The following is a 26,590-nucleotide window of genomic DNA, read 5'->3' as shown; positions in this document are numbered from 1 at the left end:
TTTTGACGGAGGTCAAGACGGAGTGGACGGAATAAGGTTATGTGGGACACGGACTTAAAGTTCAGGTGGTTATTTGACAAAAATAAAGATTAGGGGGCAAAGTGAGAAACAACCTATAAGTCAGGGGGCAAATGTGCAAATAAGCCTAAAATTTATAACTCTATTAAAATTCATTACAATCTTAATGGATTATGTTATCTGGTGGTACATAATTTGTTAGGTGAGTCCACTCGACACCTATGGTCCTACACACGTCTCAACAAATGTTCCGTACACAAGACACACGTACCTCAATCACACACCTGTTTTTTTTTTGGTCGGAGCTCAATCACACACCCAAATGCCAAAAAAAGAAAAACACACAAAATTAATTAAATAACAGAAAAAATAAAACCAAAGCAGAAATATTAATTTCCTGCAACCAAAGAAAAACAGAATGAAATTCTAATTTTCCATTGGAGCTCAGATGAGAGCTTCTCCAAACAAATCCCAGCACCTGTTTTAAGAATAAAACAAATCTAAGCACAGATCTCTACCCCAAAGCTTTTGAAAATGTTCTCAAAACAAGCCATTTTCATAACTTCCCTCGTAATCCTCTGGTACTCATCAAACATTGGTGTTCTCCTACTCAACAAGTTCTTACTCTCAAACTATGGCTTCAAATTCCCAATCTTCCTCACAATGTGCCACATGTCTGCCTGCGCCATTCTCAGCTACCTTTCCATTGTTTTCCTCAAGATTGTGCCTTTGCAGACCATCAAATCCAAGTCCCAGTTCATCAAGATTGCAACTCTGAGCATTGTCTTTTGTGGGTCGGTTGTGGGTGGCAACATTTCTCTCAGATACCTTGCGGTGTCGTTTAATCAGGCTGTCGGTGCAACGACGCCATTCTTCACCGCCCTTTTTGCGTATATGGCGACCCTTAAGAGGGAGGCTTGGGTTACCTATGCTGCTCTTGTGCCTGTTGTTACTGGGGTTGTGATTGCTAGTGGGGTATGCTTGTTTGTTCATTGGATCATATGTTTTATTCACAATTTTCTAGCTTTGAACATTTTTGTGTTGTTTATTGTTTGGAATGATTAGTTTCTATTTGGTCTGTGTATAAATGCTGATAATTTCCCAGGTGTATCTTGCTGTGAATTTGTTTATTTGAGCTTCTTTGGCTTAGTTTTGTCAACGTATATGGTTCAGATATGCTACTTATTAATCCAGATCTGAATTGTGATGGTTTATACTACACTTGCTAGATATGCTACAATGCTATAAATGCATTGGGTCCAGAAATGGTATTGAAGACAACAATTATTGGAGAAGCTCTTATTTTTTTATAAGAGGGTATTCAGGGTTAAAAATTTATACGAATCACTCAGTAGTTGATAACGGACAATGGTATAAGGGAATTGTCATGGTTGATGTAAGAAGTTTGAGAAACAAGGAGGGGCCTTAATCAAAACCATGTATGGCCAATGTAGTGATGCAAGGCTGGTGGTTAACGGACATTAGTACAAGGGCATTGTCATGGTTGACGTAAGAAGTTTGAGAACGGAAAATGTTACAAGGGCATTGTCATGGTTGACGTAAGATGTTTGAGAACGGACAATGTTACACGGGCATTTTCATGGTTGATGTAAGCAGTTCGATAAACGAGGGGCCTTAATAAAATCCATGTAACAGACAATGTTACAAGGGCATTGTCATGGTTGATGTAGGCAGTTTGAGAAACAAGGAGGGGCCTTAATCAAAACCATGTAATGGACAATGTTACAAGGGCATTGTCATGGTTGATGTAAGAAGTTCGAGAACAATGAGGGGCCTTAATAAAAACCATGTATGGCTAATGTAGTGATGCAAGGCTGGTAATGTAGTAATGCAAGACTGGTGGTTAATGTAGGTGTTGGCATGTAATATATGCATCTGATTGAATTTTAAGAACATAACAGCTACTTCTTAGTTTCTCTTACTAGTGTTGTTATCTTCCTTCTTTATAAACTATACAAGTACCAGGAGAAAAAAAGAGAGTAACTATTCCATTAATTGACTGCTATAGACTGTTAGGTTCCCTAGCCTGATGCCTTTGATCGTAATTTGTTTTTCATTTTTTGTAAACGCAATGTATTTTGTTTCAAATTTGAGTGGAATTACAGGAATTTCTTGGTTGGTGGCAGGGTGAGCCGAGTTTCCACTTCTTTGGATTTGTTATGTGCATTAGTGCAACTGCCGCAAGGGCCTTCAAGTCTGTTCTTCAGGGTATCCTACTTTCTTCTGACGGGTAAAACTTGAAAGCTTTCACTTATAACATGTCATCTGGGCATTTTATTTAACTTTCTATATTTGGATGGTTTCTGATAATTATAATTTACCTCCTGAGATTATTTAAGAGGGATTAAATCTCTCTTCTTGTCATTACTGAATGAGCTAGTAATATTTTGATGATATGGATTTTTTTTTTTTAAAGTAGGGGCCTGACATGGGCCGGGATATAAAATTAAAATTTGTATAAATATGAATGCTTTTCTTAAGTTATACTCAAATGTGTGCCTGTTGTAGGGAGGGAAGTCAAATATAGTGGATTGGGTAAACTGCAATAATTTGTAAAGGATGATCTCCGAATGTGTGAGAATTGTACTGCTGTGCTTGGAATACTTTATTATTACATATTTGCTTTTCACAGAAGAATCAAGCAAGGGTGAGTGCACTAGCGCGAAAGCCGTTTTGTGGCAGGCTAGAGAAATATGGCAGCCCTTTGCTTCACGCACAACCATTTTCTTAGTTACCTCGACCCTTAAAGAGAACTGAAACTCATGTTTTCATTTAGCAGAATTGACCATTTCTGCCGATTCAATCATAACCAGAAAGGGATATCCTGAAAGAAAGGCCATTTTTGAGACAAAATAGGCTTGCTTATCTTCTTCCCTTTTCAGAAAGCTGTGACCCTTTACCATATTTACAGAAATTCTAGATTTTTGGGAATCAATCTAAATAAGTTCTTTGCAGACAAATATAGATATATATGAGGGAGCTTCAAGTAAGGATGTCCTTACTTTAAGAAAAGTAAGAACATCCCTGGGCCTACAATTCAATAATTGGAACCATCAGTATTTTATAACATCATTTAAAGATCACCCTTGCAAAAAATCAGCCAAATCGGAAACTGTCTAACCAGTTTATTACCACCAATATCATGTCAAGAGAATTTAGTTGGACTAAAGTAAATAACCAATAGATCTCTTTTTATGGTTAGGACCAGGTTAGAACACTTAAAGTGTGAGTGTTTATTTGACCGTTGAAGTGTCGTAATTCTAATTGATTATTTCTACACCTTTTTACAGAAGTTTGATATTCAATTCAAAGGATTATAAATAATCAATTATTTGTTGAAGTGTTCTCTTCGGATATGTGTTTAGATGTACTTCCCTTCTTGCTTGATTTGGTTGACAAGGAATGAGCAATCTGTGAAGTATTATAATTTTCTCATTAGTTAGAGTTGTGATATTTGTTATTATTTGGAGTTTTCTCCTTTTCAATTCTCCTCCATCTTTATCTCAAGCCAAACTAAAGACTCTTTCTCTGGTGTTTTCTTACTACTTGGTCTGTTTCAATGTCTTATACTTGACAGGGAAAAGTTGAACTCGATGAATTTGCTGCTGTATATGTCTCCAATTGCTATTCTTGTCATGTTGCCTGCTGCACTTATAATGGAACCTAACGTCGTAGATGTCACTCTGTCACTTGGAAGGGAGCATAAATTCATGTGGTTACTTCTTTTGGTTAATTCAGTATTGGCCTATTCTGCTAATTTGTCAAATTTCTTGGTGACCAAACATACAAGTGCACTAACGCTTCAGGTTTTGACATCTTTTACCTTTTGTTTTCCTTAATTTTTGTTTCCTTAATAGGATGATTGGTAATTTCAGTAGATTAAAAACGTCATATATGTGTGTGAACGTGTGTTGCACAGTTCTTGAAATTTCTGTCAGAAATTAAAAGGGCCCATGTAAACTCCATCTTGTTGCTATGCTTCTACAAAAAACTCCAACTTGGAGCCATGAAGGAATTACTCCTGCTCTCAGAACTCCCTTTTGCACTGTTGAGATGGCTGAAAACCCATGAAAACTGGGAGGAGACAAGCATTTTGCTTTTTTAGTTTGGTTCGGGACTTTGTTACCAAGCAGTGAGAAAATTCACCCTTGATTGAAAATTTCATACAATCACATCTCACAATACTAATTCAAGCCTTAAATGTTGTGCAAAAACTTCCAAATCCAGTTGAATTACATTTTTCCTAGGCAACTACAATGTTTTAGTCTATTTATTTATTTTTGTTACTGTTCTTGAATTCTCATCCGATTTCTGTCTGAAATTATGTCACCATCAGGTATTAGGCAATGCAAAAGGTGCTGTGGCTGTTGTTATCTCAATTCTTTTATTCAAGAATCCTGTCACTGTTATGGGCATTGGCGGTTACATGATAACTGTTGCAGGGGTTGTTGCTTATGGAGAAGCAAAACGGAGATTTAGATAAGTTATCCTTGGCAATTACCATTTTTATATTTGATGACTTAAATATTTTGTTTCAAGAGTTTAGTGAGATTATGTGCAACTAGATTCTTAGTGAATATTGTTTTGATGAGAGAGAGAGAGAGAGAGTTATTTCATTGTGGTGTTGTATTATTATGTATACAAGCAACTCTTTTGTACCAGATTCAATCCTAGTTATTTATAGGCCATTTTATTTTGGGTCTCTCTTGACCCCTTGAAAGTAAAGTTTCTGAAGAATATTCTGAACAATGATATAAATTTCCTTCTTGTTGTTCTTCACTTCTTGAGACTCTCTCTAATATAGATATCATATAAGATGTCAAAAGATTAATTTGAAAAAAGCAGCAATATATTATTTGAAAGGTACTTTGCAAGATTTGGAATTTTATTGCAGCTTTTAATGTTGGTTATCATAATCCAAATGAGAAACGCTTGTAGTTAGATATTGTCATTTGTCAATGTTTGTTTTTAGGTGGTTTTCGTTGCTATTCAGGTTAGGGCAGCAACTGAGGATAGTTGGAAAGTCGGCCCAAGCTCAACCCATCTTTCACAATTCAAGTTCTAAATACATGTTAAACCCTGTCAAGTTGAAAACATCTGAACCTGAGCCAAACATGTGAAACATTTTATGAATTCTAGTTGGGTTCATGTTGTTCAAATTATATATATATGTTTTCCAGTATTTTTTAATCCTATGCATATGCAAGTCCATAATAAGTATTAGTTGGAGTACGTTTACGGATGTGGATGGCGCTTGTCGGAGTGGGTTGCAAAGGGTTGGCGTTGGGGCAGTCATTCGAAACCATGAGGGCTTGCTTATGGTGGCTTATGCAAGTTCAGTTGGTGGTTGTTTGGCATCGAACTACAGAATTCCTTGCTGTGCTTCATGGGCTTCGGTTGGCAATTGATTTCGGCTTTGGCACTATAATTGTAGAGAGTGATGCATCTACTGTGGTGGCTGAGTTGAGTTGAATAGTATGCGCGAGAGTAATGATCTGTATGGCGAGTTGACAGAAGAAATCAAGCAGCTCCTTTCCTTTACCAAAGTATCATTTGTTTTTGCTTCTCGTACTTGTAACTTTATGGCTCATCACTTGGCTAGCTTTGGCTTAGGTTGTGATCAACCTGTTATGTGGGTGGAGGAAGGGCTTCGTGGCTAAAGTCTATTGAACAAATTTGGCATAAAGCCTTCAATAAATAAATAAATAACTTTGAGAAGATGTCATGTCATATGGTTGTAGTTTCTTAGATGAAGCTCAGTAAAGAAGTGTTTGATTTTATAAGTTAGATAAACTGCTTAAGAAAAAACTTAAAGATAAGAAATCACATAAAAATAAGAAGAAAAATAAGAAGAATATGTATCGTTCAATCTAGACATGCCTTGGTACTCTTTTCAGAAAACTAAAGTAATACAAAATAGAGTTTTTTATTAATAAGTCACAAACATACAACTTTTTTTAGTCATAAACCAAAACTTCTAATCTATTTATTTTTAAGCCACACAAATTTTTCGTAAGCCACAATTCATGAAAAAACAAGTATGAAACATTCAATAATATTCAAACTCAAGCATACCAAAGTAAGATATTCAAGCATACCCAAATTTTAGTTTAATTTTTTTTGTAATTATTTTAAGAGTTTAGGGTTTATGGTATAATCTTTAGAATTTAGGGCTAAAGCCCTAAAACCCTAAATATGAAGTCATAAAACCTAAACTCTAAATGCTTAAACCTTAAAACAATATTATATCATTCAACAAAGTGTAATTCTATGAAATTATAAAGTGTAACTCTACAAAAATTACATATTGCATCATAACAAAATAAAGTATAACTTTGTGAGGGTTACATATGGCGTCAGAAAAAAAAGTTTTAGTTTTAAGTCACTCCTTATGGCTTAAAAATAAATAAATATTTTACATGGATTTATGAGTAAAACTTACAAATTTTTGTGGTTTTTTGCTAATTTACTTTACAAAATAATAAACCTATTGCTAAGAAAACAATAAAGAAAGTAATAAACCTATTTATCATGCAAGGATTAAAGAACAAGAAAATAAATTCTAAACTAATATTATGCGAATCAAAACAACATACTCATATTAATCTCAATAAAAACTGAAGAAAACAAAGGTTTTGTGTTGAAATTAATTGTTTGCTCAACAAGTAAATGCCCTATTAATTGTGGCCTATATAACAGTCCCGATCTAATAAGGATTATAATTGATATAGTCATCATAATAAAATGATTTGGGTTAGTTTCCTAGTCTATATCTACTATGATAGACAGTAGAGATTAAAGTTATTATAATGGGACATTCAGTCCTCTCTCTCTCTCTATAAATATGTAGGGTTAATTCATCTACATCTACAGACACACAAAATACACTTTATGAAATTGGTTATAAGAGAAGAGAGAGAAACAATTCAAAACACGAGTTACAATTCTCAGACTTCGAGCACAACTTATTGTCAATCGTTATTCCGCAATCAAGTGCCGCGTACAATGGACCAAGGTACGCGTCTCTCAATTTTATTAAGTTGCACAATATGTGTGAATTCATGTTGATCAAACACCCTAAAGATTATAGTGTGTATGTGATAATTCTTACATTTTGATCCTAAGTTCTTGAGAGAAACCATAAGATTTTCTCAAGAACTCCTAAGAATTGAAAAGAAACTAAAAGAATATAGTAACAAACAACCTATGACAATTGAAGAACTAGGTTCTTGATGCTTTTGATCTTTGGGATATTCTGGGGGTCCAAAGTTGTTTTTGGGAGGTCTTAAGACCTTTATTTATAGGATAAAACCCTAATGGGTGCCTTGGATTACAGAAGTCATAATCTTTCAGGAGGTCGTAACTGGCAAGAATCCTAAAAGGTTATGACTTTTGATCTTCTAAAGATTCTTCGGTTCCTTGTTCAAATGAGATTTGCTTTCCTTGGGGCTTGATCCGCTTCTGTCGTTGTTGGGCTCAACTAAGTGCTTAAAATATTGTTCATATAACTTTTTTAAAAATATTGTTATTAGTTGTTCCTATCTTGTAGGACATGTATTTTTTATTTTTTAATTTAACAGATTAATTGTTTATAAATTTACCTTTATTAAGTCTTTTAGTTGACATTTTAATGAAGCACGGATAATTTATAACATATGTATTTTTTTTATTTATATAGATTGTGGACCTTTCAAATTTCTTACTTATCATTTTTTTTGGCAAAAGTTAATGGATAAATCTATACTTTTTTATTTTATTTAGGGGAAGAGTGTTCGAATTTGAGTGCATTGTGAGTAATTCTATGACCATTTCAACTAAGATACTTAACAACTGCACATGAATCTATACCTAAATAATAATTTTTGTATATCTTACATACTTACTCAACCAATTGCAAACAAAACAAGACAATTAATTGCAAAAAATTATACAAAAAGATAACAATAATAATTTATTAAAGATGAGAAATTGAAACGTGAATAAAACATGATGAAGCAAAATGATCGAAATAAAAATAACCAAAAGAAAACCAAATAAATAAGAACATTGTAGAAATCCATTAATTGCAATTCAAGGAGAGAAGGGGTTTTGCCAAGTTTTGCTAACATCATAGAGAAGCTCGACATCACTTCCACCGCTACTACCTCCAAATAGCGAAGGATTCAGCCCTACATCACTTCCACCATTGTTGCTTCTAAACAATCAAGATATATGGCAGCCTTATATCACTTTCAAAATCGCCTCTGACGTCATCTTGGTCTAGCAGATGCCCCAGTCCATCTTCATCTCCAGCAAAACCAACACTCTTGCCTGTGACACGTACCCCATCCAGTATTGTCATTGCGAGGTATCAAATGATGCTCCAAGTCATTTCCCGTATTAGTGTTGCTAAATGACAAACTTCCACCAAAAATTCCTTCATAATTCACCTGAGGTTAATTGTCCCATCTCCCTTCCATTAATCATGCCTCCACAATTCACTTGAGACTGCCCTATCTCACTTCCACCATAAATGTCTCCATAGTTCATCACTTGAGGTAGCCAGCCCTATCTCACTTCCACAAATAATGTCTTCATAATTCACTTCAGATAACCCTATTATCACTTATGTCACTCCTTACTCCCAAATTCCCATATGGCCACTCCATGCCATTTCCATATTGGTTGACAGACCCAGTAGGCAGCCCAAAACCACTACCAACATAGTTCCCAATTGGGAGCCCCAAATCATTGGCAACATTTAAAGAACTACCAAAATATGTTTGGGTTCATCTGTGTTCTCAATTTGCTTCACATTTTGCCTGTGCAAATTAATAATCCTTTTGTCCAAGGTTATTCCATCCATCTGGAAGTGCATTGCCTCCTATTTGGCTCATACTTCGATATGCCTCTTCACTCTCATGAGGAGGAGGCAAAGCCCCCCCGCTCAAAATAGTCCATGCATGATTCTCTTGATCTCCTTCATCCTTTCCTCAAAAAATAAAACCAAACTAGTTAGTTCACTAGTATTAATTTTCATTCATTTCCATTTCAGAGTTCTTTTTCTGGTGCTTCTTGATTTTCTCTTCCATTTTTGTTGTTCCCTCCTTGAGGTAAGTCTTTTGGTTTGTCATTTTCTTCCACTGCTCAAATTTCGGTATGACCTGGAACCTCTTGAGAGTTTCTTCCACCTTCGGGCGATCCGCCGGCCACATAGCTGGCTCATTGCTGTCTGGGGCATACACAATATATGACAAAACCATTCACATTGCATAGGATGGTTAGCTCTTTCATTTTCTTCAACAAGTTTTCTCCCCTCTTTTTGAAAATGTTTTTCCTAGCACGTACTATCACTCTCTACCCATGCAAGTTTGACCTTTTTCCTACCCATGGTTTATGGTATTTTCTGGATGCTGTAGCTCTCTCTATTCACTACTTCTCTAGACTTGAATTTGATGTTGCTATGCACTCCACCCAAAAGGGTAGGAGTAAAATGACTACTTTCGGTTGCCTTTGTTGGAAGTAATGCCTTGAGGACAACATTTTCAGTATGAACACAGTTTTCGGGCAAATCATTCGTGGACTTGACTCTGTTAATTATGAATGAGTCCATAGAACTCTAGAGGATTGTATAGTGGTCTAAAAGGGTTTAGTTATGAGATTGTACATCTCTATTCATATGTTCTTAAATAGGTTCTGGTTTGAAAGAATGTTAACTGGACATCGATAATTCTGTAAGTGACAGTAACTAGATAGACTACAGAATGGCTAGAAAGAGGGTTAAATAGATTAAATATAATAGATTATGAACACAACCAAGAAGATAATGCTACGATAGCTATTTAAATTATAAAAACATCCTATAAATTATCAATGGTAGGTTATTGACAATGATTGCAATTGTGTGACAATGACAATTTGTCCAAAAAAATCTCACCTAGCGCTCAGCGTCAAAAACACAAAATATAACGTGAATTTTATTTGTACAAAATGAGTTTATTCACCATTTTAATTTTTTAAGTGAGTTTGTTTATCATTAAAGACTATAAAATAAATTTTAAAGTAATTTATTTTAATTTTTTCTTTTTTCATCCGCTTTAACTTTTCAACAGAAAAGTTATGTTTTTAGCTGTTAGTTCCCCGTTTTCACCATTTTATATTTTTTCCAAAACCGAATTATTTCCCTTTTTTTTTTTGGCTTTTACTTTTCCACAAAAAGTTGGGCTTGAAATTCTTATCGGCTCCTTTTTTCTTTTCTTTTTTGGGCCAATTTTTATGGCTCCTCTTAATCCCACACTAACACACCCAATGCACAGACCCACGTTGACATGCACAAAAGAAAACTATAAGAAGGGGTTGTCGGGTTTGAACCCCGTTATATAATAATTGTGCTGCACTAATTTATGTTTGGGTTCATCCAATCCATGTGGACCATGTTGTATCCCTAATTATATATTATGAGTAAATATATATATATATATTTATAAGTAAATTATATATTATTATGAGTAATAAATTAATAATAATAATTCATGAGTAAATTATATATTATTTAAAAATATAAAGTATAATTTACTTATACTTTGGTTTGTCTATTTTTATGAGTAAATTTAAAAATTTTGATCACCAAAGCATAATTTATTGAAGCAAATAAAGTATTACATTGTATCATGAAAACAGGTTCCAAGTCTCCAACCAAGTAGGAACCTCATCTTGCCAATAAATGAAAGTCACTGCAATTCAACGCAAAATTAGGAAGCACATATGCAACTTAATTACAGTTTCAAGAAATATAATAACATGTAAAACTATCAAATAAACATATATCAAAGCCCCTTTGCCTAATAAAACTACAACAACTGCCCCGTGACTGTTCCAAGTAACAACCAATACTTGTAGCCTCTGTTGCATGCACAAAAACACCGTCCACACTAACTTTCAAAACAACAATTAACTAACATAAATTTCTCTCGATTGATAACCAGGAAAAATCCTAGATCAAGAGAAACTCTACAATTAAAACTAACTAGAGTTTATGGTGGACCCTCGTAAAACCATCGATCAAGAGATCAAAACTGAACATTTCTATTCATAAACCCATGAATTTCATTTTTTAATTGCAATCAACGGAACATTTACTTGATCAAAATTGAACCTTTCTATTCATAAACCCATAGATTTCATTTTTTTTAATTGCAATCAACGGAACATTTACTTTCAATTAAATGTGAGTGGAATGAGGATTCCAAAATTTCTTTGTATCAAGTGAAACTTCATAGCAACCCTATTTCGATCTTCATCTTATACAATTGAGAGCTAGAGAACAGTTCGCCTAGACTTTAGTTCAATTAAATTTTTCAACAAAGTTCAACTTACAGTTACAGAAGACATGTTCAGCTGCAAATCAGAAACACTGTTGATTTGTCATTTTGTTGTTTTTTCTTTCGCTTGGTTGTAAATTGTGAGAAACCTATCCAAAAATCGTCTAAAAGGTTCTATCAAGCAGGTTTGAGAAAAGGGATAATATGCTACTCATAAAATGCATCAATCAACAGCTAATAGAAAAGATTCGTGGTGATGATATCAAGGAATGAACACCATCCGTTCTGAGATTAAAACAATTAATTTTAGGCCTTTTAGTAAGATACCCACCTAAACTTTGACTCGATTTGTATGTTACTACCTAAATTAAAAATTGAAGCAAGTTGCCTCCTGAATTAAATTTTGTTTGCAAGTTACCACCTCCATCCAAATCTTTAGGGGTTTTTTTGTCTTTGAAATTGGGTGGGGAAGCTTTTGCCACATCAGCATGCTGAGTGGCAAAGCCCAACCAGTTATAAGTGGCCACATGTACAACTATTTTTTTATTTCTATTTTCTTATTTTTATAAACTTTAAAAATTAATTAAAAATAGTTTCGGACTCAGAAAAATACACAAAAAATTCTTACGGACTCGTCTTGACTAATACTAATTTACTATAGAGTCAAATTACCAATTTACCCTTTGAGAGTTTCCAGAAAATTTGGGAAGTCCAAATTTCTTTTTAAAAAAATTAAAATAAATTTCCTGCCAAAAAATTAATTCTATAAAAATTATAAAATTTCCGTAAAGTCTCAAAAGAATTCTAAAACATATTTTGGAAACTACCAAAAAACCTGTTTTAGAGAATTCTTTCGAGATTTTATTAAAATTTTAGAATTTTTCTTGAATTTATTTTCCTCTAAGACTAAGAGGTCTTTTGGGTAGCAAATGTTCACGATAAAGGTAGTGTTAGTTTTTAGAAGACCAATGGTGCAGACCTTGTATTTTTTGGAGTTCAGGAAATTATCCTATGAATTTTCAAAGAGTTTAGAGTATTTTAATTTTTTAGAAATAAATTTAGACTTCTCAAATTTTCTAGAAACTCGTAGAGGTCAAATTGATAATTTGACTCCATAGTAAATTAGTATTAGTCAAGACGAGTCCATAAGAATTTTTCGTATATTTTTCTGAGTCCAGAGCTATTTTTAATTAATTTTCAAAGTTTGTAAAAATAAGAAAATAGAAATAGAAAAATGATTCTACATGTAGCCACTTGTAATTGGTTGGGCCATGCCATTAAGCATGCTGAGGTGGTAAAAGCTTCCCCACCCAAGTTCAAAAACTAAAAAACCCATGAAGATTTAGATGAAGGTGGTAATTTGCTAATAAAATGGGTTAAATACAAAAATGGTCCTTCAATTTTTACCCGTGTCTCAAAGTGGTCCACGAACTTCAAAACGTAACAACTTTGCCCACAAACTTTTCAAAATGTCTCAAAGTGGTCCTTCCATCCAGTTGACGGTGGTGCACACCACTTTTATGGGGGTATTTCGGTCCATTCAGAAAAAAAAAACAAACTGAAAAAAATTAAAAAAACAAACTAAAATAAAATAAAAGAAAAAACACAAAAAAGGAGGCCCCCCCACCCACGGTCTCGTCGCACCCCCCTCTCCTCCCCCTCCCCTGGCCCCCGTCGCACCCCCTTCCACCCCACTAGCCTCGTTCCCGCCGCTTGTTTTCACACCCATTCACTTTCTCTGTCTTTGAAAAATGATCAAATGCTTGTAAAGGAAGCTCATAAATAGAGAAAACCCACAAACAAAATCTGAGTTTTTTCTTTCAAAACGAAGAAACAGAGCCTCTCTGGCTCAGTGGCTCTCTGAGTGTATCAATGGCCAAGTCAAAGAACAGCAACAATAAGCTCTCCTACATTTCAGTCCCTTCTCAGATAATTAACTCTTTGTCTTTATCTTTTTTGCAATCCTTGCTTGTTTTACCCAAGAAATCTTCAAGGAGCAAAAAAAGTACAGGAGCCCAAAGTTCTGAGTTTTGTTCCTCTTTCTCTTTGGCTTTCTTGGTATGCTGAAGTTGGGCTTCAACCTAGACCCTTTGATCCATTTTTCTCCATACCCATGTTCCGTGGGGTGGGGTGGGGGCTCCCTTTTTTTGTTATTCTTTTAGCTTGCTATTTTATTTTATTTTAGTTTATTTTAAATTTTTTTTTTCAGTTTGTTTTTTTTTCTTCTGAATGGACAGAAATACCCTCATAAAAGGGGTCATTGACTGAATGAAAAGACCACTTTGAGACACTTTGAAAAGTTCATAGGCAAATTTTTCACGTTTTAAAGTTCTTGGACCACTTTGACACATATGAAAGTTGAAGGACTATTTTTGTATTTAACCCAAATAAAATTTAATTTATGGGGCAACTTGTTTCAATTTTTAATTTAGGTGATAACATGCAAATCGAGTCAAAATTCAGGTGAATATCTTGCTAAAAAGCCTTTATTTTATTTTATTAATTGAATACAAAATGACAAATTATGGAAATTTTCAGACAAGCGTTTACAAACAGCATAAATTTTTCTCTAACCAACTATATTGAGTTTACATCAGATACGTTCCAATGATATCTCAATATTATTTTGAAGAATTTCAAGCACTACAATGTCCTTCAAATTACTTCATAGGTTTTATAAAGAAATGTGAGAATTTTTTCAGAGAAATTACCAAGAAAAAAAAAAAGCCTAGGAGTCCAGGACCTACTTCTAACACCCAAAAAAAAACAGCATAGATGTTGAGTTGTGCTCAAAATTTCCCCCAACTAATTTTTCAGACCTCCTCTTCCAACAAAACCTGGCCATCTGACCATCTCAAAAAATTGGGCTAGTTAGTTCAGTCAGTAGAAGTCATCTACCTTAGGAAGCCATTTAAACAAAAAAGGGTCTGTCCACGCCCCCGTTCAAGCCATGTTGTCTGGAGATTCCGGACCAGAAGCGAGAGGTTCATATCCATCATGATGCTTAATTGTACTTTCAACAGGTATGCACTTGAGGACAACTGCAATAGGCATGCTAACCCATCCAATTAAAATGCAAAGCAACCATAGTTGCCAGCTGAGTGGCACAGTGCTAGCAAAATCACCCAAGAACTCTACTATGATAAATTGGAAGACCACTGTGCAAACCATGACGCCTACGAATACCCAGCTGTTAAACATGCCACGGAATATGTTTATCTTCTCTATATCACGGCTGTTTATCTCATTAAACACCTGATAAGACATAAGCAAAAAAACATCATATGTGGGATATGAGTGCTAGTGCTACTGTATTCTACTACAAGCTTTTAAGAAACAAGATTATAATCAGGCACACACATACAGCAGTCCAACCTCAGGACACAAAAGAAGGGGAATAGCATATACGGGTCCAATACTATCTGCTTAATTCTTCTGAACACAATCTAAACAGTATATAACTGAAGCACATGAATTCACACCAAAATTATATATGTAAGTATATATTATTATTTAGAAACAATAAATTCAAAACAAAAAGTTATATGTAGATTAAGTATTAAAGTTAGCCATGCGGCAGATGCAGGAGAAAACTAAAATTGCTTTTAAGCAGTAAAATGTACCTGGCAAAACACAAATGCATTGAATATCACAGTGTCAAGAACATCAGTTGCATCTGTGCCAGTAAGTCCTAGGAGCTGTGTCCCATAGAAATAGAGAACTCCAAGGACAATCAGTTGAAAGATACTCTGACCAACGATATTCCTCCACATGGTCTTGGTGATGAAACTTGTACCCCTCCCGACTGGGGGCCTTTTCATAAGTCCATCATGTGGAGGCTCTGTAGCGAGTGCCAATGCACCAAGAGTGTCCATAATCATGTTGACCCAAAGCAATTGCACAACCGTAAGGGGAGCAGATCCTGAAAATGATGCGGATTTATCGTTATTTGCGACTCTTTTCGACAAATATAATGGTGTTGCATGGAAGAAAAATCAGCCAGACCAACATACCGGTGACACATGCAGAAACGAAATTGATCACTAGAGCAACAATGTTAACTGTTAACTGGAACTGCACAAACTTTTGAATGTTTATGTACACTGCACGTCCCCATCTGGCCACATTTACAATAGTTTTAAAATTGTCATCCAAAATGATGACATCAGCACTTTCTTTGGCAACCTGTATCCATGAATTGGCTATTTAGAATTAGGAACAACATCAAATTTCAAGCAGCAGAGTGGATAAAACAAATCCTAAAGCATATAAGACCATGCTACACGACACAAAATGGCCATCTAATGTTTTGCACTTTCAGATTTCAGAATAAACATCCCATTGATAATTAGTAAAAATAAAATGAGTAGTTAATTTAAGCTGCTCTTGCATTAAGAGCTGTTTATGACAGAGAAGGGATTTCTGATTATCTAGCACCTAACGCACCCATGGAAACACCGAGAAAGAAAGAGAGCACAAAATAAAGCAAGGGAGGGGCCATTCCCAGAAATCAGGTACTAAAATCTAGTGTAAGGGTGTATGACACGGATGCTACTTGGAAAAATTAGTGGTTCAAAAACGCTTTAGAAAAGTCATAGAGGAGCTAGTTGAGCCACATGTTGTAGTTTTGAATTGCCTTTCGTTTAGAAAGTGGTAGAAGAAATAAATAGCAAAAAGAGTATGGCTAGTTCATTGGAAACTAAAAGAGGACCAGAGAGAAATCACAGTAAATATCTCAAGTTGGCCTATTTCCCAAGTCATGTGGTGCTGAAAAACAACGCATCAATTGAAAATTAAAAGGAAAAAAGCTGCAAATTGATGATAAGGAGAGGTTCAAGCAACTGATATTCCAAGAAGCAATATAGGATTAGATCATTATTCTGAAAGTGGCTGTTATAACTTTAGTTGTTTGAATAAGATGCTTGGTCATAGGAGTTGCTGAATAACATGTTTTGAGTACATATGAAAGAATTTTCCCTCTTTAAACAATATAAGTTGGAACAAATACTGAAACTAGTTTATGAAAAGTCAATTTGGTTCAAACACCATGCCTACAAAAGTATAGTTTTCTTTTCTTTTTTTTATTTGTTAGTTATCCATTAGATCCCAAAAGCTTAAGTTGTTAGGGTATGAGCCAACAATGTATATCAAGCTAATAACATCAGCAGGTGCATGACATGCTTAAGAATGACACAGCATAAAAAGTAGATAATGGCGAGAAACAAACTTCATATTGCTTTTAGTTACACATGGGGAGAAGCTGAAACTTAAGCCATCATGCAAATACAACAGTATAATGAATCTAACAAAAGAAGCTAAGAGCTATATGAATAATAATTAGTAGCAAAATATTACAGAATTGAAGGAGAAAATATCCAATATGGCACAATTAGGTGATAGGTAGTTAAGAGTGAAACAAAAAGACAACAAGTAGCTGAGACACAAACCTCTGTTCCTGCTATGCCCATAGCAAGTCCAATATCTGCCTCATGCAAAGCAGGAGCATCATTAGTCCCATCGCCAGTCACTGCAACTACCTCACCAAATTCATTCCTCAAAGTTTTTACTAAGGTGTGCTTATCCAACGGTAAAGACCGGGCCATCACCTGTATCCACACCAAAACTTAAGAAACTTGAAGTGTCTTCGAATACATGGTTGAAGGTGAAAATTTTTCAATTCAATCATTTACTTACCTGAATCCTCGGTATAATAGCTTTCATTTGCTCAAGAGACATGCTACGAAATTCCAGTCCATCCATGGCCAAACCATCCTCTGTGAGTATGCCACATTCTTTAGCTATGGCTTTAGCTGTATTTATATTGTCACCAGTAACCATTCGTACAGTTATTCCAGCAGCTAAACAAGTTTGAACTGCATCCTTGACCCCAGGGCGCACAGGATCCTTGATCCCAACAACTGCTACCAATGTATAGCCATCATATGGAATGTCGTTTTCAATGGAAGAGTCATCTATATCTTTGAAAGCCAAGCAGAGAGTTCTCAAAGCATCAGAGGCAAAAGAATTGATGACATCCATGATATTGTTTGCCTGTTCTCCAGAGAGATTAACAGATTCTCCATTACAGTCAATAAATTTGTTACACATTCTCAATACTATTTCTGATGCACCTTTGCAAAATGCTTGTATGCCACCATGAGGATGGGCCACAAGCACAGACATTTTCTTCCTGTCAGAATTGAAAGGTTCAACCTTAAGAATCTTAACCTCTCTGCGCAGGGCATCAAAATCGCCACCCAAAAGTAAACCAAATTCTAATAATGCTGACTCTGTTGGTGTTCCCAAAATAGAGGTCTTTCCATCTTCCTTAACAACTTCAGAATCTGTATTTTGAAATATAACCTGCAAAAGGATGCTTAATACTCCAGATATTTCTGATTTCAATATTTCTGTACTCTCATTATCTTTTACATCTATAGATTTTTCACATATCCATATTTTGTTAACAACCATATGGTTTGTGGTTAATGTTCCTGTTTTATCTGTGCAAATGCAACTAGCAGAACCCATTGTTTCACATGCTGAGAGATGTCTCACAAGTGCCTTATCATTCATTAATTGCTTCATTGCAAAAGCAAGACTCAGTGTCACTGCCAACGGCAATCCTTCAGGAACTGCAACAACAATTATAGTTACCGCAATCGCAAAGTAGTTCAGAATGGTCATTGCATCAGTTGAAGACCAATCGGTGATCTCATTCTGAAGTGCCTTTTCCACCAGAAATCTTACAATCAACACCAAAAATGTAACAATAGCAAAAGTCAAACCAATTTTACCAATAATTGTAGCAACACCATTCAGCTTCACCTGCAGTGGGGTTTCATCTTCTCCTCCTTCACTCAGAGTTTCCATCAACTTTCCCCATTCAGTTCTCATACCAACTGTTGCCACCAACATTTTACCTGACCCATCCTGCACTTTAGTCCCTGCAAGAAGAAAAGGCTTCTCTTCATATACATTCACCGGTTCACTCTCACCTGACAAGCTTGATTCATCAATCAGCAAACTGTATCCGGATATGAAAAGTCCATCAGCTGGAACTTGGTCCCCCACTGACAAATGAACAATATCTCCAACAACCAAGTCATAAATGGACACTTTTTGTCTTTTCCCATCCCTAGTGACCTGGATAAAAATCTTCTTCTTCTCCCTGTCCAAATCCCTGAATTGCAAGGACTGCTTGTAGTCACTAATGGCAGTAACCATAACCACTAAAACTACACTTATTAAAATTCCCAAACCATCATACATGCCTGTTGGCCAACCTTCAGTGGCAATTCCGACTCCTATTGAAACCACAGCACAGACCATAAGGATAATTAATGTTAAGTCTTGTAGTGCTTCCCATACAAACACCAAAAAGGTTCGAGGAGGTTTCTCCTTATAACAATTTAAGCCATAAACATTTTGTCTGATTGGTATACTATTATCCCTGACACCTTCCTCTAGCGAGACAGAGACTTTCCTTAAAATCCCATTAACTCCACCATGGATTTTCAAGGTCTTAATATCATGGCTACGTATGATAGATGCAAGTTCATCAGGGTGAATGCTGAAACCCTCTTTTCTAGCCTCTTCAGACAGCTTGTATTCATCTTGACCTGGCTTTTCAATAGTTCGATCACGATCACCAGCTTCATAAGATCACAAAACAAAGAGAGAAAAGGATTGAATATGAGATCAACACACACATAATGAGCTTCCACTTGACCTATAAATTTAAAGATGATACCATCAATGAACTGCAGTGCTGCTTTTTGAACATAAAGAGCAACTCGAATTTTTTCCTGGTAAAACAAATAAGAATAACAAAGTCAAAAAACTGATGACAATCATTGTCCCTCTGATGCAGGACAATAGAGAGACTCAAAAGACAATGATTATTAAATACATGTGTAAATTGCATTTATTACACAAAAAATGTACAAAAGACTCTTAATCAAGCATTCATACATTACATATTTAACAAATGAGAACAAGTAGTCATTTTTCTTATCTTATAATAGGAACTTGGGATGGGTGCATGGCCTGCACTGCATGTGAAAGTTGTTTTTCTAAGCAAGATCAAAAGCAAAAAAATTGAAACCAACAAAATTTTGGTGCCTTCAATAGAAACTAAGGCTAAAAAGCTTCATTCTCCTACAAAATGAAAAGTTGGCAAAGTTTGGGAGAAATTTTGCCAAAAAAGTGAAAGTCCTTCCAATTAGGACCGAAATTTCAATCCTTCCAAATAACTTTTTCCCTAAGTTATTTAATTTTATAAGAAATGAAAAAAAAAAAAAATCCACTCTCCCTTCCTCCTACTCCATGAGTCCATGGGCATGGCCAAGGCACGCAAAGGCTGAATTTTTTATAAGTTAAAAAAATTATTAAAAATTAAAAATTAATTAGGGTAAAATGAAAACATTTCGAAAGTTTTTTAGGGAGGGGATGTTATGAGCTGAAGAGGATAGGCAAATAGAAACACCCTAGAAATAAAGAAAGGGGCAGAAACAAGTAAAAACTCATTTTCCCCAAATATATAACAAGAGAGATGGCAAGTTAAAAAAGATAATCGAATAAATTGATTCACAAATAATTTTCCAGTGTACTAATTGGCTTAATTATAGCAACAGTCCGAATCTTACTTCAAATCCGCGAACTTTCTTTCAGATTTTATGGTCCACCAACTTTTCCACGTTACTCACATCAGTCCTATCCGTCAATTTTATTCGAATTTCTGTCAAATCATGTGCACTACACAAACACGTAACTCGCTTTTGGGATGGAAAGCATCAGTAATCAGTCAAGCACATGCTTGCCACGTACACATATTTGACCAAAATTCAAATAAAAGTGACGGACAAGATTAAACTGAGTAATGTGAGAAAATTGGTGGACTATAGAATCTAAAAATAAAGTTTGCGGGCTCAAGTGAGACTCGAAGTAAAGTTTGCGGACTGTTGCTACAATCAAGCCAAATTTTTTATAGAGTAGTTATATTTCCACTCCCTTGTCCTATTTTCACACCCATAATGACAAATTTATCTTTTTTGTAAAATGACCTCAAAGGACTTGACTAAAAAAAATAAAAGAAATATACTTACCCATCCACTGCCTACAACGATCTAAACTCGATAAACCCTAGAATCTTCTTCTCTCCTTTTTCTTATATCATCAATCATCTGATTATACTATTTTTGGATGATGGACAATCAAATAGTCGTTGGAAGAGTAAATACCCTTTTGATAACACCCACCTCCCATTGTTCCTTTTGAAGAAACTCTTTTTTTCTTTTTGTTTTGGTCGACTTCTGTAGAATATCTCTTATCACTGTTCATGCATAAGGCCCAAAATGTCCAAGCAATTCTCACTTCAACACCATCACAGTCAATAGTGAAATAAAACATATATGTGATCGAACGTGAACCAAAACAATACCCAAATCAACATAAGATCCTTATTGTAGCACTTGATATCCTTGTTGATGAAAGCAATATAAAGGAACAAAGGATCATTGAAGACAGCAAATGCACAAAATATTATAATCATGTTCTCCCACTTTCGATTAAGTACTTCTGTTGGGCGATCATGTGGGTGTTATCAAAAGGGTATTATAAAAATAATGAGAGGTGGGAAAAGTGTTTTTATATTTTTTTAAAATATAATAGGGATGTTAAAATAAGGTGGGTGAGAAAATAGGACAAAAGGGTGGGAATATAAGCACTCTTTTTTATATGCCAACTTCCCATCGACTAAAAACGAGAAGCCGCCCTTTCATGCATGTCATCCAATATAATTCAACATCTAAAAGAGGTGGTAAAATTAACACAGTCTAGTTATCAAATGTGATTCCCTATAAAAGTTTTGAAGTATCTTCCAGTAGTAATATAATTTAATTACATAGTTGCAACTTGGAAAATTTCATTTGAAACCAATAGTTAAGCATGAATCAAATCTTAGCATTTATTATTTAAAAGAAAAATAAAGGAAACAAACGTTGATGTTGACATTATGTGAAACACATTATCAATTGAGTTGAGCATGAGCCAACTCTTGCAACCCCTTTTTTTATTGGTCAATGGTTGATGTCAAGCATGACGTTAATATGAAAACAACTTTTTCTTGGTAACCTAACAAGCCGTGTGTGCACCGTGTTTTTGAGTCAACATCACAATTATAAGAAAAAGAAAAGTGCATTATTAATATTAAAGATTAGACGTGACATAAGAAAAAAGAAACAGCATAACTGCTTTACCAAACTTTAAGACGAAGTAAGTGCTCCGTAACAAAATAAATAAGATACGACTGAAAGTGGCTGATATCCACTATGTGCGTTTGCCGTTTGGTGGGGTGTATAAATATAAAATAAAAAACAAATAAAGTGGGTCGAACTGTGCGGTGAGGAGAAGAGCACGTGATACCCCACTTTTCAGATTCTCTCGTTTTAGCTTGTAATACCTAGTGGACCAGCCATCCTTATCAAATGGTCAATCTTTAATTTTTCTCTACTCACTCTGAAGTCATTCATTATGAATTTTTGCCAAAGGAAAGTTCCGAGAAATTTCGTTGTTTGCCATTATTGCAAGATGTAGTCAAAAGCTCTTTTATTACATTCGTACCCTTGTTCATCAAAATTAGGACCAACCTAGACAGCAAATATATCCTTTCCTTATTCATAATTATCTTATAAAAACAATTTTAGCCATTAGTTTTAAGTGACTTTTAACGTTTTTTTTTTATTAGAGAGAAAGGGATCGATTTTGGGTGGATGAGAGTAATTCTATGGCCTTTTTTACTTGGTTACGCCAATAACTGTCATTAGTGTTAATGTTAGAGAGTTTAACGTTAGTGATGGAGCAAGTTTGTGCGTTAACTGGGAAAATTAAACGGTTCTATATAGAAGTATACAACGAAAAAATGAAGCACTCGTGGACCAAAGAGTCCGACACATAGCAAGATAGTCGTTACGGTCCAGTTTCTTTAGTTGTCGTGCGATATGCTGGGTGATTAGCAATTGCATATGTCACTTAATTTTGTAATTATTACTTAATTCGACAAATGGCCTTAACATGATAATTATATAAGTCTAAAAATAAAAGAACAATGCTCGGATCCTCATATTAGCAATTATAGATGTCACTTAATTTTGTAACTATTACTTAATTCGACAAATGGCCTTAACATGATAATTATATAAGTTTTAAAAAAAAATGAACAATGCTTCGTCCTCATATTTGAAAACCAACATTATCTTCATGGTCAGTCAAAAGAGCTCATCATGAGAGAGAAAAGAGAGTTGAGATGATGAATCTCATCATAGACTCATTTGATTAGCCATGAAGACAAAGTTGGTCTTCAAACATAAAAACCTAAGCATGGCTCAAAAAAAATATTACATGCACTTCAATTTTATAATTGTTTATTGCAGTATTACTGAATTGCACTTACAATGCCACTAACAAAAAAACAAAGAAATTTGCAGGATTGTTTATTGCAGTTTCTCTATTATTGTCGAATGACACTTACAAGTTACAATGTTACTAACAAAAAAAAAAAAACAGATAGACATTTTGACTGGTAAGGAATTTTTAGTGATATAATTTAATTAGTCTCTATATTCAAATTGTTATTAAAAAAAAAAAAAAACCAGGAAAATTTAACTAGTTAACTTTAGTAAAAAATTGACTGGTAAGGACTAAAATACCCCTTTAATACTGTAATCAAAGCCTCTAATAGTAACAGATAGACATTTTGCAGAAGAGTGTTTTTCCCCATCAATATCAAATTTTGGCTAGACTTAAATTTATACAAAAAAAAAAAAACTTTTTATTAGGATGACTAAATGTTAGCTTTTTTGCTAAAAATTTATATTAAATTTTGAGGGCAAAAATACTCAAATTTACCTTCTACATGTCGTTCGCGTATTGTGAGTAATTATATCTATCGGAATTTTTATCTTAAATTTGTAGTACGGATTAGATCTTCTATCTCCATTACGGAGGAGAACGTACTTCCCACCTAGCGTAGGCAGGGGTACCAAAATTGATGGACTAAAATTCACAAACGACAAAAACATTAAAAATGGATTAAGCGAGTGGGACCGTACACGCGGAGTGCATTCTCAATCTCACGATGCTTTCTATTCTTAGAAAATTGAAGCAAATAATGCCAAAGGCCAGAGGAAATTTCTAGACCCCTACCTGTTTGGGAGCGGAGAAAATCACGGAAATGAATCAAATGATACATCAAGAAACTAGAGTCATGAAATCCTCCTTTGTCTCAATCCAAATGCTCCCCTAAATCTCAGCCGCTCACTCAGTACGATAACGATTTAATTTACAAACCCAGATTAATCCTTAAGTGAATTTTCAGCAGCCGAAACTAGCATAAATGCATTATTAAGCCTATTTAGCTTCGGATGATAATAAATCAAAGGCATAAATATGAAGGAAAACAAAATTAAAAGCTGAATTTTTTTCTCGGTAGCCAAACAATCGGTGAGCTAATCCCCGAGAACACTTACGTTACCCGTTCTAGATCTCAAAACGGTGCGTTTTCATTCTTTCTAAAATGGAAATAACGTCAAAAATGCTAAAGTGACAGAGAGACGGACCTGGATTTGGAGCTTCTTCTTCTCAGCCTCGGAGCGCTTAGCGAGATCGGCGACGAAACGGAACCTTCTGCGAGGATTCTTCACGAGCGAGACTGCATCCCTCCATCTCCTTATGGCCCCCTCCGAGGGGTTCTTGTTCTCTACTTCGAAGTCCTTCAAGTACTTCTCCATTTTCTCTCACAACATTCCACAGAAACAGCGAGACAGAGAGTGAGAGAGGGTGGATCGGAGGCGACGCCAGAGAAAGTGAAGCAGAAGATGTAGAGTCGCTGCCCCCTTTATATACAGCTTTACGAGCAAGATCCAAACGCTCTGAGAGTGTAAAGGGTTGAGATTCCGTACATGTGCCCTCAAAACATTTGTTCTGTTCCCTCCAACAAGTGGAGGGCTTTTACATTATTTAATCAGTAATTACACATTTTTTATTTTTTTGGCCATAGTAATTAACTAATTACTCTGACATCTACAATTAGTCAATTACACATTTACACGTCTTTAAACACATTATTAGACATTAGTGACAAAAGTTTTGATTTACTCTCCGTCTTTTGGTTTTGCTGATTTCCTCGGAGGTTGAGTCAGAAAACAACACCTTTTTTCCTTTTCAATTTTTTGGCTTCAAGTGAGACTTTTTCTTTCTTCTACTGCAATGTATATTCATATTGTAAAAGTTTCTCTTTTTTTTTTCTGGAATATTTTAATATATGGTAGTCTGGTAGTTAAGTGTAAAATGAAACATATTGACATTTTCTTTTTCTCTTTTTTGTAATATATTGACATTCGATTGGCTTTTGGGCCATCTTTGTTTGTACCCTTGCCCTTTAGGATGTTATAATATACTCCACTTTGTTCAAAAGAAAAAAAGGAGTTGGACGTTTAAATTAAAAGAGAAAATTATAGGTTTGGTCTACTTATTTTATATTTAATTCAATTTTGGTTCACGATCTTTTTTAAGTTCTATTTGGGTCCACTAATTATTTCATTTGTTCAATAAAGGTCCAGATTTGTGACTTTAAATCCTTTGGGTTGTGTTTTCTTCAATTATAATTTAAGTATAAGTTATATTTCATCATTTCTTAGTTATAAAAACAAATTTGGAGTATTATAATTTAAGAGAATTGAAATTGGGTGAAGTTTGAAAAATTAATAGTTTCGGATACCCTACTTTGGGGCCAATTATCTTGAGTTTTAGAACTCCAATTTGAATGATCTTTATATAGTTGTAAAGAAGTAATGCATACATTTAAAACAATTATATATTTGCTGAATTTTGGTGATATTTGATAAGGTAAAAGGCAGGCCAAATTTGAAAAAACAAATCTGGACCTTTATTGAATAAGTAAAACAATTAGTAGACCAAAACAGAACTTAAAAAAAATTGTTGACCAAAATTGAATTAAGTATAAAATAACTGAATTAAATCTGTAATTTCCTCAAATTAAAAATTGGTTGTCATATCCACCTCTCAAAATGAATCAAAATAGAAGACTTTGTTTGAAATTTTGAATTATAAATTGAACTCTCGAACCATCGGGACAAGAAGTTTTAGATCTAATTGAGTAAATTAAGATAATACAAGTGTGAGAATTTATGAATTGCTAGACTCTATTCATGTGTTAAAGGACTATTTATACAAGTACATAACCTTTCATCACAAGGAAACAATCCGTGGAGAATAAGTAAAGGAAATATAACACAAATTCTATTCAAACTAGGATAACCCTATACTTGGCTTGGGCGGCAAGGCTTGCTTGTCCCATATGAAGAGAAGAAATAGTTGATGGGAGTTTGAGAAGTAATAAAGACCAAAACCCAAATACAACCATGTCAAGGCGGCAAACAAAAAGGCAAGTTAACCAAGACAAACATCATCGACAAACCAAAACCCACAATGCTTAATTAACAAAAAGTCTAATATATGCAAAGCAACTCTAGAACAAGGCGAAAAGTATGTTAATTTTTGGTCTGAAAAATATGTTAATTTGTTTTGGCATTGGTTATATATTTCTGGGCAAAATTACAATGCTACTTTGAATCTCAAAGTTAGAACTTCTGGAAGAACATAATTGGAATGCCATCCTATTAGATTTTTCAATATGAACAATACTTGGGTCACCTCTTGGGGTACCTCAAGGTCACCCCACCCCCCTAAATTCAAATTTTGGCAATGTCAGTGCATAATCAGAACCGTTCACTTTTTAGATAATATATTAAAGATTATCTCTGTAAAAAATCAAATCAATCGGAAATCGTTTGAGTATATAACTGTTGTCAATTAAATAAAAAAAATAGATGGTTTTAAATTAAAGAGTGATTTTTTTGCCAATCCGTTGATTTTTTGTATTTAATCGACAACAGTTATATAACCAAATGATTTCCGATTAAGTTAATTTTTTGTAGAGAAGATCTATAATAGATGATCTAGAAAGTGAACAGTTCCGATTATGTACCGACATTGCCAAAATTCAAATTTGAGAGCGTGGGGTAACCCAAGTATTGTTCTTTCAATATTCAACAACGTACGTGGCATGGCAGAATGTAAAGCATTGATCATTTGACTATAATTGGTTGGATGCTAAAGATGAGAATATTAAAGCCTTTTAAGTCTTTTAAGTCTTTTAGTTGATCATGAAT

The 26,590-nt window shown here is 34.6% G+C and overlaps 2 protein-coding genes across 2 annotated transcripts; one reads left to right on the top strand and one right to left on the bottom strand.

Annotated features, from left to right (window-relative positions):
• The first annotated feature begins 418 nt into the window (after positions 1 to 418).
• LOC147282466 (UDP-URONIC ACID TRANSPORTER 1) lies at positions 419 to 5,580 on the top strand. The gene is made up of 4 exons (XM_086247180.1): positions 419 to 993; positions 2,166 to 2,269; positions 3,617 to 3,845; positions 4,376 to 5,580. Exons 1-4 carry the CDS (start codon positions 553 to 555, stop codon positions 4,520 to 4,522), a joined length of 921 nt encoding a protein of 306 aa, XP_086103306.1. The 5' UTR covers positions 419 to 552; the 3' UTR covers positions 4,523 to 5,580.
• Positions 5,581 to 13,807: 8,227 nt separating this feature from the next.
• On the bottom strand, positions 13,808 to 24,377 carry LOC147282465 (putative calcium-transporting ATPase 11, plasma membrane-type). Its single transcript, XM_086246029.1, has 7 exons — positions 23,957 to 24,377; positions 19,093 to 19,147; positions 17,034 to 18,994; positions 16,787 to 16,945; positions 15,353 to 15,524; positions 14,963 to 15,261; positions 13,808 to 14,594 (listed from the first exon to the last, which is right to left on the bottom strand). Exons 1-7 carry the CDS (start codon positions 24,125 to 24,127, stop codon positions 14,283 to 14,285), a joined length of 3,129 nt encoding a protein of 1,042 aa, XP_086102155.1. The 5' UTR covers positions 24,128 to 24,377; the 3' UTR covers positions 13,808 to 14,282.
• Between the last annotated feature and the right edge of the window lie 2,213 nt (positions 24,378 to 26,590).

Source organism: Dryas octopetala, chromosome 6, assembly GCF_963921425.1.
Source record: "Dryas octopetala chromosome 6, drDryOcto1.1, whole genome shotgun sequence".
NCBI classification, from domain to species: domain Eukaryota; kingdom Viridiplantae; phylum Streptophyta; class Magnoliopsida; order Rosales; family Rosaceae; genus Dryas; species Dryas octopetala.
The sequence above is the reverse complement of the archived record's forward strand: the minus strand, read 5'-3'. Positions and strand labels throughout refer to the sequence as shown.